This window comes from Centroberyx affinis, unplaced genomic scaffold (genome assembly GCF_046629955.1).
Source record: "Centroberyx affinis isolate AG114_WGS23_722 - 3 ecotype Tasmania unplaced genomic scaffold, CSIRO-AGI_Caff_v1 ptg001660l_1, whole genome shotgun sequence".
NCBI lineage: Eukaryota > Metazoa > Chordata > Actinopteri > Beryciformes > Berycidae > Centroberyx > Centroberyx affinis.
This window is the reverse complement of record NW_027280088.1, coordinates 99,813-116,788: the sequence shown is the minus strand read 5'-3', so window position 1 is coordinate 116,788 and position 16,976 is coordinate 99,813. Positions and strand designations below refer to the sequence as shown.

The following is a 16,976-nucleotide window of genomic DNA, read 5'->3' as shown; positions in this document are numbered from 1 at the left end:
CAAATTAATTCCAGATATAAAATCTTTTACAACAAAGGTTAAATGCTGGCTAAAAGCAAACCAGAGCTGTACTAATTTTTAGCTAATTGTACTCTAAATTACTATTGGTGTATGGAGTATGTGTATTGGTGTATTGTGGTATGTGTATTGTGGTATGTGTATTTTATTGTATTTCCCTATCTGTAGTGTATTGTGGTTGTATGATACTGAAAGCTGTATATTTTAATTACACTGTACATGTAAAAGCCCAACTAGGGACAAGAGTTGAAAATTAGCAATAGCTATAAACTCTCTGTGCAGCACATCAGTTTCATGCTCTGTATTGAAACTATGTTAAATTGCATCGTCCCTATCAAATAAAATTCAAATAAAAAAATAAAATCCGACAGCAGTCACAGCCAGTACACTGTATGTGTGTATGTGCCATGCTTTGGATTTGACCTTTGCACTCCTTACTTTTTGTCCCTTGTAATGTTCGCAGTATAAAGCTTATTTTACTGTCGAATTCAGTGTAATTCAGTCATTGTAATCTCTCCAGATAAGAGCATCAGCTGAACGCCTAATGCAGCATCATGAAAATACTGTTGAATTAACATGCAGCAGACAGGTGAGAAGCACCCAGACAGAGCAACACCTGAGCCGGGCAGCAGAGGGAGCTCTTCCTCCACAGATGGCAGCCGGTCGGCCCACTTTTTACACACCGAGTCTAGACGAAAAGCTTTGATCTGAAGCCTTCTCCTCTGCTGCTCACGGGGAGGAAGGGGCTCCACTGCCGCCGCCGCCGCCGCAGAGACGAGACGAGACGAGACACACAGATTCACGTCACGTCATCAGTGCGGCTCTTCTGACAGAACGGGCAGATCTTCAGAACGATGTTCAACTGATACTGCAATAAAACGCACGTGTTGAGGTGGAGATGTAGGGCCACTTTCCAGCAAACTGCAGTCCTGGTTCATATATTACGCCTTGTATTAGGTGTGTGTGTAGCTTGCAAGGCTCTCACCTTATTGGCTGAAAGGTGGCATAGGTTGAGAGGTCAATCCATTTAAATTTAGGCATCGGTTTATTAGTTGTTTCACCAGAAGGCCGCATATTGTTATTGGTGTGTGTGATACTGGCTCTCTGATGCCCAAAGATTTGTTCCCTTTCTACCTATGTGAACATGCATCACACACACACACACACACACACACACACACACACACAAACAATCTTCTCTCCAGGATTGTCATTTCTTGTGTCTGGTAGCTGCTGTGTTGTTGTTGTTTTTATTGCGTGTTTCTGATCTTTATTGCACCCATCTTTGTTCTATTATGGTTTTTTGATTGTTATCGGTGCTTGCTTTTATCGTTCTCAGCGTCTTTGTAGTGTTGTTGTGACACTTTTGTGTGCCATGCGCTCAAAATAAATTCAATTTGAATAAGCAACACGCGAGAGAGAACGAGCGCTGCGCTTGATTCAGGGAACAGTGAACATCAGGAAACGATGACTAGTGAGGAAACGGTGATCATAATGGCACAACATTTATAATTTAATAATGCGGCTGATGCTCTCGCTTCCATTCTTAGATCACAACATTACAGGCAGCAACCAATAGTGAGGATTGCTCGCTGTGTAGTTGAAAGTGAGATGAGATGTTGATTTAAGATGCCGAATGTGTGGGAAAATTAGTTATTCCTCAAATCATCAAGACTAATCGTGATCACAGATAATCTGGATTATGGTTTTAGATGACATAAAGGCAGCCGTGCTACAAATGCATTGAAAAACCAAAACATTTATGTCATTTGAAACGGGTGTCTGAAAACTGACTAGACATATGGTTCTTTGTCTGAAGGCTTGGAGAGTAACCATATGTTCTGTGTGTGTGTGTGTGTGTGTGTGTGTGTGTGTGTGTGTGTGTGTGTGTGTCTCCAGTCTGCAGAAGCTGCCTAGTGAAGTACCTGGAGGAGAACAACACGTGCCCCACGTGTAGGATTGTTATTCACCAGAGCCATCCACTGCAGTACATCGGGTGAGTGAGGAAGCGCCGCAGACACCCCCCCCCCCCCCCCCCCCCCCCCCACACACACACACACACACACACACACACACACACATACACATACAAACAGACACACACGCTATGATACAGGCTCAAATGTTTCCCCCACACGCTCTTTCTCATTTTTATCTGCTTTATCTGCGTTTCCTTCTGAATCCCTTACTCATGTGCGTACACACACACTCACACACACACACATTTGCACGCCCATGCACACACACGTTGACATGCTGTCAGTGGTCCGTCAGTGTGCAGGGAGGTGGTTGCTGCCTCTGGGGGCAAGAGCCGTGCAGCTCCAGTAAACATTATACTACCAAGGAGCAAAACTGCTACTGGCCTTTTTCCCCATTTGATTTCTGCTCACAGCTCTTTTGCAGTGAAAGCCCCCGAGCCGCTCAGGACCGACTGTATCAAACAACAGATCAGAAACACCAAGCACACCCACTGCCACTGTGTTGAAGGGAATTTAGATGACCAGGTAGAGCTAGCATTGTACCTCAGTCATGCCCTTATGATGCTATGTTGGACCAAATACTAGAACACCTGGTTGTGTCACCGTACCACAGCAAGCACCATTTGTTGAGTGGAAAGTTACATAAAACAACATGAGGTTTGGTGGATGCTTTTATCCAAAGTGCCTTTCAGTATTGAGAGCAGGGTTTAAGGCTGCAACTAATGTTTATTTTCTTTATCGATTAATCTATCCATTATTTTATCAATCATTTAGTCTATAAAATGTCAAAACTAATGACAAATGTCCATCACAAGTTCCCAGAGCCTAAAGTGATTCTTAAAATTGCTGACTTAGTCTGACCAGAAGCCATAAAACCTCCAGAGTATTTCATATATCATTTTATAATGATATGAAACGGAGAAAAGCAAACAAATCTTAGCATTTGTGAAGCTGTAACCAGCAAATGTTTGGTATTTTTACTTGATGATTAAAATGATGAATCAATTAATCAAAATTATAATCGATTAATTTACTGTCAGTCGATTAATAAACTTATCGTTTCAGCACTAGTAGGATTAGACAGATATATGGGACTGATATTGGCCTTTTACCACTGCCAATATGATGGAGGTTCCTCCCTGACTGCAGCTACAGAAACAGTCTGGAGTGAAATCTTATTTTCTTTGCACATTTTATTTATTCATTGAATTGTTCAATAATGCTTTGTCAGTTAAGAGATTCCCTGTATGAGTCTCCCTGCTTTAAAGAGCTGCTAACTGCTAAATAATTTCTTTTCAGTCTGGGTTTCAGCGGAGAGTTTTAATTCCACATGCCGTTTCAGAGGCTTTTCCACCCTGACGAGAATAAAACTCTTGTACTTGTAAGTTTTTGGCATGAAAATGGTCAAATTTAAAGATACTGAATATTGAAGCAAAATACAGATTCAAGCCAAAAAATATTGGTATCCTCAAAAAAACCCTGGAACCCCCCTAACCCTGATAATGTTAGTGCCTTGCTCCACCCAGTGAGAAACACACAACCCCCACTCCCCAACAGCATACATAATATATCTTGTCTGTCTCTTCTCGCTGTTGCCAGCTACAGGAGCTACAGGACCACAGCAACACTACATAGATGATCAGAAACACCCGGCACACTCACAGTTACTGCTAACAACCGGTTGCCACTGTTGATTTACTTTGAGATGGTGAGGTAGATTTGGCACAGTACACAAGTCTTAACACTACCATACTATACTACACCAGTGATTCTCAACCTTTTTCATATCAAGGACCCTTACTTTAGTCCACATTAGAGCCACGGACCCCCATTTGATGAGATTTTGTCTCTCAGACCCAAATCTGAGAATATTTGTATTGCTACATATGACTTTGTCCAGAATTCCAAGACTCTCTGTACTGTAGAGAGATAACAGTGAAACTACGATCAAAACAGTCGTTCTTCTACATTCTCTAACTGAGTTAACTTCTTATAAATTAAATAATGCTGAAGTTTAACAATTCATCAATTTGCTGGGGACCCCCTGGAACTCCCTCAAGGATCCCCTGGTGGTCCCCGGACACCACGTTGAGAACCACTGTACTAGACCACAGCTAACACTAATGAAAACTATCAAAAGCGACACCTACTCTTACAAATGATTGACAGCACAAAATTACATTTTTATACAATTCTCTTGCTGACTAAATAAGTAAACAACACCCTTACACTCTCTATCCTCTATATATTAGCGATACTGAATGATGAACTTAATGCGGTGATTTTCTTTTCAGTTCAAAATAAAGACGTGACATTTCAGAAATGAAGTCGTCTTCTGCAGACAGTTTTTTTTCCCATAAATTCACTCTGCCTGGCTAAATCTACTCTAAGGGCTTTGTGTTATTCATGCACTCTGCTCGCTGGTGCATTAATGTCTGATTAATGCGACACACAACCTGAATGTGTACCAGCAATTTAGTCATTACCGTCTAACTGCGCTGTCTGCTCAGTCATTGTTTTGGTGGAGATGCTCCATTTCAAACACATTAGCTATTCGCACAGCTGTTTTTTTTTTTTCTCCCTACACTGCTTAAAATCGAAGATGATGGGACCATCACAAATGATCCGGAGGCAAAATGCTTAACCGGATGACAGATATCTCCATCTGCTCATCAAGAAGAGCGATCAAAGTCGATGTTTGTGATTGGAATCTAAATCACACTCGCAGAAGTCTCCTTTCACAGAGTTAGCATGGCAGAACTAATCACACCACTCATACTGTCAAGTGTTGCTTTCCTCGATGCTTGTAATCCATGGATTTTTCAAATACTTCATACAACCATTACTTAACATAACTTAAAACACTCACAAAGCCAAATTTAAGAAAAGCTGGGCATACATTGGATCTGGGGAGGAAAATAACTTATCTGTCTGTTGGCCTCGGTGGCTGGTGGATTCCAACGTTTACAAGCCTCTTTCACTATTTTACCAACCAACCAACCAGACTTGGTTGGTTGGTTACCTGCCCAGGTGGCTGGTGAAGTCAACAAACATACCAGCCACAGGCAAAATGCACCACCATGTAGCTGGTGTCTGGTAATAATTAATTACAAGTTGAAATCACTGCTAAACAGGCAATCTTAAAGAATTGTGAGACATGACTGAGAGTATACAGTAGACAGAGACAGGAGAGATGGGAGGAACAGATGTGATGATGGGCATGGAAGGTCATGAGTGGGGGTTCGAACCCACAATATTGCAAGCGCATGGTATGAGCCTTAGTTCGCTCTGTAACCAGGGTGGGCCCCTAAAGAAACTAACTGCAATGTCTCCTCTGTGATTTTTACATATTTTATAGGAATTTTAGTTTGGTTCTGCATGGTTCTTTTTCTTTAAGTCGTGATGGATTGCTAACAGTGGGCCTCATTCAGCAATATCTTCCTAAGTTTTTTCTTAAATTTGTTCTTGAGAAAGGTCCTAAGAAAAGTCTACGTCAGATTCATGACATGTTCTTAAACCGCAGAATTGTTCGCACCTGTGTTCTTATAATGATGAATCCCATTGTCCTCGTAAATTGAAAGCGCGTGCCAGGTGATCCTAATTAGCATAGGTAAACGCCCCGCCAATCCCCATAAAAGGGCATGAGACCGCAGGGCCGTGTGCACACAGAAATCACACACAGAAATTGAAAAGAAAAGTTGAGAGAAGTCAAGAATGCCCAAACAAAAGTCTAAAGAGGGTGGAGCACCAGACTCCAAACGTAAAAAAAAACTTCAATAGTTCTGAAGTGGAGGTGCTGCTGCAGGAAGTGAACACCAGACGAGCTGTCATATTTAGCAGCGTCAGTAGTGGATATAAAATAACAGAAAAAAAGATGCACGGGATCCCAATTAACATAATTGATATTAATTGAAGTGTTAGCGTAGTGTTTGTTGACCATAATACTTTGTAAAATAATGAAAATAATTATTAAAAAATATTATAAATGATAAAAATATGATTGTAATTTAAATCCTATAATATTATACAACTGTAGAATTGAAGGAAACGCAATAACCACTTATTTTGCACAAACATGTCAGCACTCAAATGTGCATAAGTGTGCGTAGATTCTGTTCTTACCTAAGAACAAATCCCAAATAAGAAAACATTGGTGAATGTCAGAATCTTCGTGAAAACTGCGTAAGTGGGTTTTAAGAAGAAATTTCTTCTTAAGAACGGTTGGTGAATGAGGCCCAGTGATCTTTTCTGGGTACTTTGAAAAAAACACCTTAATTGTAACCATCAGGGCTACATTTCTCAGAGAGGAGAATTAAGCTAAATTATACTGTCATTTCAACTCCGTGTTTCTCTGTTGGTAGAAGGCTTTTTGCTGCAGTGGTGCACCACTGCTGGATAAACACAAAGAAAACAATGTAATTGCGTCTCCTCTCTCCTCACCGGGCCGGGGCACGCTCTGAAAAAAGGACGTTTCATTTTTGTTTTTCAGAGACTTGAGAGTGCCACTCCTACAGAGAGTGTGTCATTTTTTAACATTAAACTCATTTGTAACCAGACATATTTGTGTTATTTTCAACAGAGGTGGGGGACTCGAGTCACATGACTTGACTCGAGTCAGACTCGAGTCGCAAATTTGAGGACTTGAGACTTGCTTGACTAACATTGATAAAAGACTCGACTTGACTTTGACTTGGTATTCATGACTTGACACTTGACTTAGACTTGAGACAGATGGCTCGAAAGGACTTGACTTTTTTTTTTTTATTAAATATTTACTTGATTGCCACAAAATGTCAAATATCAGTAAGATTTATTGTTTATTATTAAGATGTAAGCAGGCTGCAACAGTTTTCGTTAATGTTGAAAATAAACCTCAACTTTTCATGACCGCTGTCTTTTAACTGATTTAAATGTGGAAACTGGGGTAGATCATCAGAATTTCGTATGACTTGACTTGTGACTTGCTTGACCTGAGCAATGACTTGACTTGTCTTGTTTGACTTATAGCAGGGACTCGACCTGACTGGCTTGATTCTCACCACAGTAACTTGGGACTTGCTTGGGACTTGAAGGTTAAGACTTGAGACTTGCTTCTTGTGACTTGCACATGTGTGACTTACTCCCACCTATACTTTTCAACATGTCTAAATAACAAGGTTGTTAGAGGCCGGACACTCGGCTGTGTTGAAGAGGACACATCCTCCTAGTTAAAGAGAGTGCAGCAGTGTCTCTGTCAGCCAGGGGTCAGTGTTTGTCTGCTCTCTGGAGCCAGGCTCAGAGTCAGGCAGCTAAATTTGGCCCCAGATACAGTGACCTTCCCTGTGGACAGCAGGGGAAACAAACTTGCCACCTCTTTCTAGCGTTTTTTTTTTTTTTTTTTACCTCCATGACTTTGCAACAAACTCCCCATGTCGCGTCTGCTAGCAGGCCGCATCGGCTGGGTGTGAAAACGCACAGTCATGGTCGAAGCAGGGGAAGGCTCTTTAACATTCTGACTGACAGAGCATATATGCTATATCTGGGAGCAGGTGTCATTTTTATTCTTCGGTCTTTTACAGAATGTTTGAAATGGCTCCTTAAACGTCAGCCGCTTTGAGATTTTGAGTTTATCAAGAAGAGTTTCCACACTCTTGTAGTTGTAGACGACACAAAAACAAGAATTTTAATTGCAAAGACAGAGTATCAAAAAGTATAACTAATGTTTCAGTATGTCTATGAGATGTGTGTAAGTTTTGCATCGGCAGTTGCATAATTCAAATGCGTACTACTGGCCTGTGGCAGTTTCATATTTACTAATTTACTACTTGGGTAACAGCTTCATCCATCAGGCTGTCAGGATGCTGAACTCTCTCTCTCCTCTGCTTTCAAAAAGTCTGGACTGTAACCCACCCATCCCACCCCCCCTACACGTCAAACAGTACCAACCATAAGGAACTTTTATACAAACATATATGTACACGCACACACACGCCTACACTCAGCACCAGCCACTTTGTACAAAGGTTTACTACAAAAACTGCTGCTACTACTCATCCTGTGGATGACTTATTATTACTTGCACATCCTTTTATGACTACTTGCACTACTGTTATTATCGTAGTTTTTTGTTCTTGATCTGTGCCTTGTTATTGTCCTCCCAGACCCCAGCTTAACTTATAATTATATAAATTCTTAGTCCTTTTTTAGTATCTTTTTGTCCTAGTATTTTTTATACCCTTGTTTTGTACTTGTATTTGCCTGCATTGTGATCTGAGAGAAACAACATTTCGATCCTCTGTATGTCCTGTACATATGGCAGAATTGACAATAAAGTTGACTTTGACTTGACTTTGACTAATGCCCATAAACTAATAAGCTACACTACCAATCAAAAGTTTGGACACACCTGATTGAACGTACTACTATCTTAAAACCATTTTGATCTAAAGGCTTATGCTTAAATGCTTGAAATTAGTTTAAAATATACAGTAAACAGTGAAGTTGATGCCTATGTATGAATTTCTTTCCAAAGCCTTTGCCTTTCCATCAAGGCGGCTACTTTAAAGAATCTAAAATATAAGATAGTTTTGATTTGATTAACACTTTTTGGTCACTGCATAATTTCATTTGTGTTATTTCATAGTTTTGATGTCTGGTAGCGTATATAATCGATTTCTTCTTCTTCTTTCAGCCATGACAGAACAATGCAAGACATTGTCTACAAGTTGGTACCGGGACTTCAAGAGGGTAAGTGTCAGATCCTGTCTTATCATATGTTTCCAACCCCCAGCCAATAACATTAAGACTGTGGCTTTCACTCTGCCTTGGCGAGGCTCAGTGTCACGTCTCCTCCCCATCTGCTTCTGTTGACAAATTGGTTTGGAATCACTGAGAAGCTAATAAATTTCATATTCTGGCTGTCCTTGATGGGCCTAGAAAAGCTAATGAAATAAGAAATCAGTTTCAACACACACAAGCACAGGCACACACACACAGGCACAGGCACACACACACACACACACAGGCACACACATCATAAAATTTTAAAAAGCCAAGCGACTCCACTCACCTTGAGCAAATGCAACCCCCCCCCCACACACACACACATACACACAAACACTTATGCTCTCGCTCTCTCTCTCTCTCTCTCTCTCTCTCTCTCTCTCTCTCTCTCTCTCTCTCTCTCTCTCAATTTCAATTCAATTCAAACTGCTTTATTGGCATGAAATACAAAAGTACATATTGCCAAAGCATTCAATTAACAGTAATCAAACTTAAACTTCTCTCTCTCTCTCTCTGACTGACTCCCTCTGATTCTCTCTCTCTCTCACTCTCTCTCTCTCTCTCTCTGACTCCCTCTGATTCTCTCTCTCTCTCTCTCCCTTTGATTCTCTCTCTCTGTCTCTCCCTATGATTCTCTCTCTCTCTCTGTCTGTCTCTCTCCCTTTGATTCTCTCCTTCTCTCTGATTCTCTCTCTCTCTCTCTCTCTCTCCCCCCCTCTGTCTCTTTCTTCCCCTCTCCCTTGCCCCCCCCCCTTTCTCTTCTTCCTCTTGTGCAGCGGAGATAAAGAAGCAGAGGGACTTCTATCAGAAGTTGGGGATGGAGGTGCCAGGGGACATTAAAGGAGAGCTTTGCAACATGAAGACCCATCTAGATCAACGTAATGGTACGGTCCGCCCTGCACCCCCCCCCCCCTTCCATTCTCTAAAGACTGAGTGGATTTCCTCTGTAGATCTGCTCTAACATTACTGTCACCAACAAATTCCCACAGTTGGGCAAGGAACCCACGGTGAATGTAATGTCTTAAGATTCTTTTTTCCCCCCTAACCTATTTTGAAAATGTGTTACAACCAGCCACATTAACATCCCAGCTGTGTCACCCTGGAGTGATAATATAACATATGACATACGCCATTTGGTGGATCGTGTCTATCCAAAGTGCTTTATAGTGCTGTCAGTGACTATGTTTACATGGACAGCAATAATCCGACTAAGACAATATTCAGATTAAGCCGTTTCCATGGTTGCTGATAGAACTATTCCATTCATATTCTCGTTTACACGCTACTGAGCAAAGTCCGATTAACAGGACAACACATCAAGGAGAATCACTGGAGACACAAACAGCCTTAAGCCTTGATTGAAAACTTCATGATATCCATTTCCCTCAAAACCCTGAGCATGGTGACAGTTTCAGCCGCACCCCAAAAATCTTGGGACTTCTTTTTTTCTGCTGTCAGTCATCTTTTTCCTCTGGAAACAAGTTCACAGCCTCTGGAAGGCAGAGCGAGTCGGATCGCTGCTTGTGTTGTAAAAAGGTGCCGATCCTCCAATAGATTCCTAGTTGGATTATTTATTTATTTTCTTTATTTACCTTTATTTATTCAGGGAGAGAGTGGGTGCCCTCTCTTACTATGACGCCCTGCTGATACAATACAATAACAATAAAGCATCACAGAGAAAAAGAAAAACACAATATAACAACACAATATATAGAAAATACATAAAGCCATACATATACATATAACACAAAGCATCTTTGCAGATCAATAGAAACAGGAACACTCCACTGTTACCATATCCTTCAATATGGTAACATATTGAAACCATCTGTTTTAGTTTCAGCAATTCCTGCAGCCTGTTCCACTTGTCTGGTGCATAAAAACTAAAAGCTAATTTCCCAAGTTCAATGTTAATGAAGGGAGTTTCAAGAGTCAAATATTCCTGTGCACGTGTCTTATAAGAGATTTGAGCTTTAAAAGAGATCTAAGGTATGAAGGTAGCTTATTTAGTAATGCATTGTAAACAAAGAGGAGACAGTGTTTCTAAAATGCCCTTCAATAATGCAACTGAAATCAGAATACTCCACATTTTAATGTGATTCTACTTACTCTAACTATATCTTATTCAGGTTAAGGTAATCAGAAAATGCTGTTTACATGGCAATTTTTTATTCAGACGGTTGTCTTAATCGGGTTAATATTGGATTATTGCTGTCCATGTAAACGTAGTCACTGTGTAAATTTTTTTGTATAGACGAACCCAGTGGCAATGAAACCCCTGACCCTGGTGCTTTTAGTGCCTTGCTCTACCCATTGAACTGCACAGGGCCTATAACACCTCTAATATTTACAAAAAAGTCAAACTAGCCCGAAACAGAAACACAGTTAAACACGTCGCAGCATATAAACATATGTATACTTACTGCGGCTTCGTATTGTTTATTTCTTTACGCTCCACGCCAGTTTGCGCTCATGGAGATTTAACTGGAAATTGGAAATGGTGGTGACAAAAAAAAAATCAGTGCGGTGAAAGAGCATCAAAGGCGGCTGAGAGAATATGAGCATTCAGAAGCCGTTTGATCGCCGGAGAAGCGCAGAACCAGCCGAGCCTCCAAACCATTCATTTTGAAGAGCCGACCATGAGCTGTTGGCACGGAGATGTAAACAAAGGCAATGCAGTGGAAAAGGAAACAGAACAATAACAACAACCAGTGACGGTATATTTTAGACCAATAGCAGACGGTCACGCAGCGGGGGCTGGTGTGAGAAGAATTTGAGTCTGAAGCGCTTCGTTTTTTGTTTTTTTTTCGCAAATGTGTCCCTTTGTCCTTACAAAACTGCCAAAATTACTTTCCAAAGCAAGTACACCACGGCCTCAACCCTGGCAGTGTTGGTGTCTTGCTCTGCCCATTAAGCAACGCAGGGAATGCAACCCCTAACCCCTAATGAGCAACATTAGCAGCAGGACCACAAGTAACAGTAGAAGCATTAAGCAGCAGAGGCAAATTTAGCCAATCAGAGCGCGTCCCGGGCCGGCTTGTTGTGCACACCGGCTTTGCGACCCAGTTGGCCTCGGAGGGTTGGTGTAAATGTGCGCCCAGAGCGCTGTCACACTGGCAGGCCTAATCGCTCGCTTAATCCCCCTCTCTGATTTTGGTAATTAAGGCTCAAATGGAAGTGGAAGTGCTCTCCGGCTCCCCGTGCCTTGTCACTCGAAGTCAGGCTGAGCTGCACCACAGACACACACACACACACACACACACACACACACACACACACACATACGCAAACACACACACATACGCAAACTCACTTAAAGGATCATTTACACAGGCACCCACCGAAATGGAAACCCAGGGACTCCCTAGATTTCATTTTACCATCATTTCCGTACAGCGTGATAAAACACAAATAAAAATGATGTCTATAGCCTTGGGTAATGATGGGAATTTGTTTCAGCTTTTGACATATAACAAAAAAATGGAGAAAATCAAATGCATTAGGATCATTTGGAGTATCATCATTTCCCAGGATCCCACTGAAATGGAAACACTACACTCTAAAAAACTAGGGGTTAATCAGTGGTTCTTCTAAGATCCAAGTCCCTTAGGGTTTTATAAAGGGGTTCCTCAGAGAACCATTTGGGGTCCCCATATAGTTGCAATCTGAAAAACCAGTAAAGGTTCCTTAAAGTCCCTTTACCTTTTAGTGTGCAGGATTTATTTGTCTTACATGCCATGGTGCGAAACCAAATATCCAACATCCACAGTGGATTTAAAGTTACTTTCTCTCTTAACACACACAGAAACACATAGTGACTTTGGCTTGTTTACTCTTGCTCTCCCATCTGAAAAAACCCCCCCAAAACAGTTGAATTCCTCATTAGCCCCCACTTACGAACGGCAAACCAAAGTTAACTCTTGGTAAAGCAGAGATCACACTCGAGTAACCACGGGCGACAGCAGCACTCTGTGAAGGTTGTCCCTGCCAGTCAAGCTCAACTGCACCGCACTTAATTAAAGGCTCGTTTACCCAGAAATAACGCAGAAATAGAAACCCAGTCTCTCGGGTCCCACCTAGCTCATCGGCTCAGTGAGATAAAGCTAGTGCTAGCACATTGCTAACCACAAAGGACAGTTCAGCACTTTGTGATTTCCTGAGAGCTGAATTCGGGAGCAAGGATGTTAATGAACAGCATTGATCCAAATCAGAGTCACTTTATTGGCCAAGTGCAATAAATGTACTGGAATTAGTCGTGGTGCAGAGGTTTACAGATGCATATCGTCGCTATGGGACGGAAACCTTGTATCTCCAAAATGTTAACTTTTCAGGAACTTAGGAATAAGATAGGAAGATAACTTTGGTTTTTAGCTTGATGACAATGCATTTTTTAGTTTATCCAGTGGGGTTTTGAAAGGGTTTGATGAGCCCAATTTTCTCAAAACCACGTAATCCTTCAATATTCACAGTATTCCCATGATGTCACATGCATTTCCTACCATAATAGGGCCTTACCCTGTACACAGCTCATTGGCTGCGGCTGTCATTTGATTATATTCCCCTGTTAATTTATTACAATCACTTGTTATTTTCCTACCAAGATGGCCGTGTGGTGATGGAACAGACTACTTGAGTGAAAACATGCAAATCACCAAAGGACATTATGGACAGTAGACTGAACCAATCACTCAATCAAAAACGGCACTGGATAAAAATGGCTTTCTTACAAAAACATTACCCAACAAATGTAAGCTTATTCACTTTAATCTGCCTAATGCACAAGTGATGAATTCCCTTCCAAGCTCTACTTGACACTGGCAAAACAGAAACCTGGTTACCACTGGCACACAGCTAGCAACAAACAACAGCTTAAATTCTCTGCCTTCCTGGGCATTTAACTCAGGAAAATGGAGGGACATGACTATGCTGAGTCTGCTGAATGTGCCATCTCTTTCATCGCAAAATACACTCCCACACACACACACACACGGCTTGTTTACTCTATCTCATCCCCGATATAGCCTCACTTGAGAATGTCATTGCACAAGTGTGATGAGTGTATGTGTGTGTGAGAGAGAGTGAGACTTGAGCCGTCCCATAAATCATTGACTTGTCAACCAGCTGACAGTTTTCTTACCCGTACAAGATTGTTAAACAAACTGACTGAGGAAACTCTGAAAGAGACAGATTGCACAGTTTTCCAAATCCCCAGACCCGAGCAATCATCCCATTACCTGCCGCCGCCACTGCTGCTACCTCAAATACAAACCAAGCCTGCGCGTCTATTTAGAGTCGATGAGATACTCTAGGGTTGTTTGAAGGTGAGTCACAACCAGAGTAACCCTCCTCTTGATCAGCAATCAGTGAGGCGAACCCCGGAAACAATCACCGTAGAGACGCCAAGCACACTCAGGCTCTTCCCGGTAATACCATGTGGAATTGGTGACAGGTAGTCTGAAGGGAAAATGGATCAAAGAGGGTGAAAACAACCCTGTCTATAATCTGAGTGGGAGGAAACTTGTCGTCCACACACACCAAGTTATTGCCTACACTGAATCCAGGGAGAAAAGACCGCAGTTCTTAGGGTAGAAAAAGAATACCTACCTGTACCGTAGTATGAGCCTGGTTCCAGACTCCTGAATCCCTCCCACTTTTCTGATTTTGTCGAGCGATTCAGAGAGTCTTGTGTTGCCCTCATCAACGGCTTGTTCTCACTCAGAGAAACAGTCGAGCCAATCAGCGCCTTTTCACTTTTGCGCTTTAGTTTGAGCCGTTCGTGTGACGATTTTTCATTGGTGTTTCAGCAGAATAGATTTGTTGAAATCAGCCCCTTAACCAACAAATTGTCTTTGCAAAAACTGTGTTTTTTTCTTGGTAAACTTGTTAAAATCCGTTGGCTAACCATGGATGTAAAGGCTAACTGGCTGCAGAATCAGTGTGACTGAAGTAACGTCAGACCTGTTTCCACATAACTATAACTAGCTATGTGGAAAAGGTGAGGTGACGTTTGTTTCAGTCGCTGCGACACTGAGCAGTAGAATATTCAAACAGCTTAACTTGTTCCCTCCTCAGGCAAATTAACCAAACCAGCGTCAAGCCTGTTTAAATATATATATATATTTATATATTCGACTTAAGGTGTACTCTGTTACCCAGGTTTCTTCCAGCGCCAAACCAAAGGGTCCGTGTGGTTTATTATTTAACAGGAGCTTGCCTTGCTTGCACAGTTCTGAACCTATTATGCTCACTAACCCAGGGTGAGAAGAAATCCCTTTTCCTTCCTCTTTTACCTTTATGTTCGCCTGCCAGAGATTGCTGTTCTCTAACAACCCCCATTTCTGTCTCCATTTTCCCGAGAAAGGCACAAATGGCGAAACCAGCCAAGCTCAATTAAGGTAGAGCTGATGCCAGGCTTCATGTAGGCTAATCAGTATGGAGAATGACTGGGGGTTTTGCTTGATGAGAAGGTGCCCTGGATTAGAGACGTGCCCAGACAGCAGATAAGTCATATAAAGGATGCTTTGACACCCTTGGACACGTAATTGCCTTATAAATGGACTTGTGCGGGAGCCGGCTGCACGGTCGAACAGGCACAGGCTGTTAAAGTACTTCAGAGACAGAAACATGCCTGTTTCCCGGGTTTCCGACAAGTGTTGTTTCGCATGTGGGCAATCAGCAGCGAGCACCGAAGTCAATTAAGCTCAAGCCACTTGACTTAGGTTAACGAGCATTATGAGAGAGCCACACATGCCACTTGCTCATTGTCTTGACGCTGGCAATTGCATACTGTTAACTGCTGATACACTGAAACAGGCAAACGCAAATTGAGACATTGCAGTGTCCATGAAATATACATTAAAGAACTGTTTGTAGTCAGTTTGCAAAGATTTTGTTGCTTGCATGTGTGTATCTTTGGGTTATAACTGTGGATTCTACTCTGGTTGGCGAATATGAATTGATTCAGAATTGAGAAGAAGGCCACTAAATGCTCTCTCTCTCACTGTTTTCCAAACAGGCGATGCAAAATCAGAGGACACAGCCAATAAGGAGGCAGGAGAGGAGAAGCCAGAAGAGGACAACGACTATCACCGTAGCGATGAACAGGTACAACTTAATTTCCTGATGGACAGGAAGACGTCTTCCTTGAACTCCTTCTCATTTCCTGTTCCCAGGGCCTCCTGAAATTACAATTTTATGTTCCGTGAGAAACTCTGGGAGACAATGCAGATTGGCAATATTGTCTTTTAGCTGAGATTAGAAGAAGCAAATTGGATAAAATAATTGTGGGTAACACAGCAGTCTGTCTGGAACAAATGCACAGTGGAAAAAAAACACGGTTGGTCATTATTTTTGGCACAATTGCCTTTAAATGTTGCACATCCATTATTGCCTCTGCAAAGGTGCCCTCATGTGATTTAGCAGTCTCTGTTTTACAATTACTGGGTTCTATTCTATGGTGTTATGGCTGTTTAATTTGTATATGTACACTTACTGCCAGACACCACGGCATCACACCACAACCACCCAGCGAATGCATTTAAAATGCAGATTGGCCTTTCTTGATTTCATTGGTATTCTGGCACATTCTCGAGCACTGCGAAATTATATCAATAATGCAGAGAGAGCGGAGTTAGTGTTTTGTCGGACAGACGCAATCAGAAACACAGCCACATTCAGAAGTGGATCGCCTCCCCCGCGCCCGAATGCTGCACCAGCTCAGGGAAATTGGTCGTATACCAGTTTAGCTGCTGTTCTTGGAGTTAAAAAAAAAAAAGATCAACGGAGCAGATTTTGAAAACAAACCCGTCAACTCCAATCGACCAGCTGCTTGCTGCCGTGTGGGGAAGGCAGGCTGCCCCAATGGAGGTGAAGGTCCTGCCCTTTGGATATTCAGCAGTGGTGCAGAATGCATTCAGAATGGGTAATAGCAGAATCTGTGTGAGCAGAATGCAGGAAGGGGAACGGCAGTCAAATGTCAAAGAGACGGGGAGGGAAGGGAAAGAGTAGAGGCAGAGAAGACGAGAGATTTGGAGGATTGAGGGAGAATAAGCCCTGCTGATGATAATAAGTCACGACCCAGGGTGATGAGGTCCTCCCCGGAGATGATACAATGTAATTGTGAGGAATTAACATTGGAGTGAAAGGATCCTGTGAGTTGGAAATAGGTGCTGGAGATGGGAGATTGAGACTTGGTGTAACAGACAGAAAGGAAATAGG

At 42.0% G+C, this 16,976-nt stretch overlaps 1 protein-coding gene across 1 annotated transcript in view; it reads left to right on the top strand.

Annotated features, from left to right (window-relative positions):
• The window catches only part of LOC139651426 (polycomb group RING finger protein 3), a 65,033-nt gene that overhangs the window by 36,820 nt on the left and 11,237 nt on the right, over positions 1-16,976 (top strand). The window contains exons 4-7 of the mRNA XM_071528326.1: positions 1,918-2,014; positions 8,668-8,723; positions 9,536-9,643; positions 15,775-15,863. Of these exons, the coding sequence (XP_071384427.1) occupies positions 1,918-2,014; positions 8,668-8,723; positions 9,536-9,643; positions 15,775-15,863 (350 nt within the window). The remainder of the gene's footprint in view (positions 1-1,917; positions 2,015-8,667; positions 8,724-9,535; positions 9,644-15,774; positions 15,864-16,976) is intronic.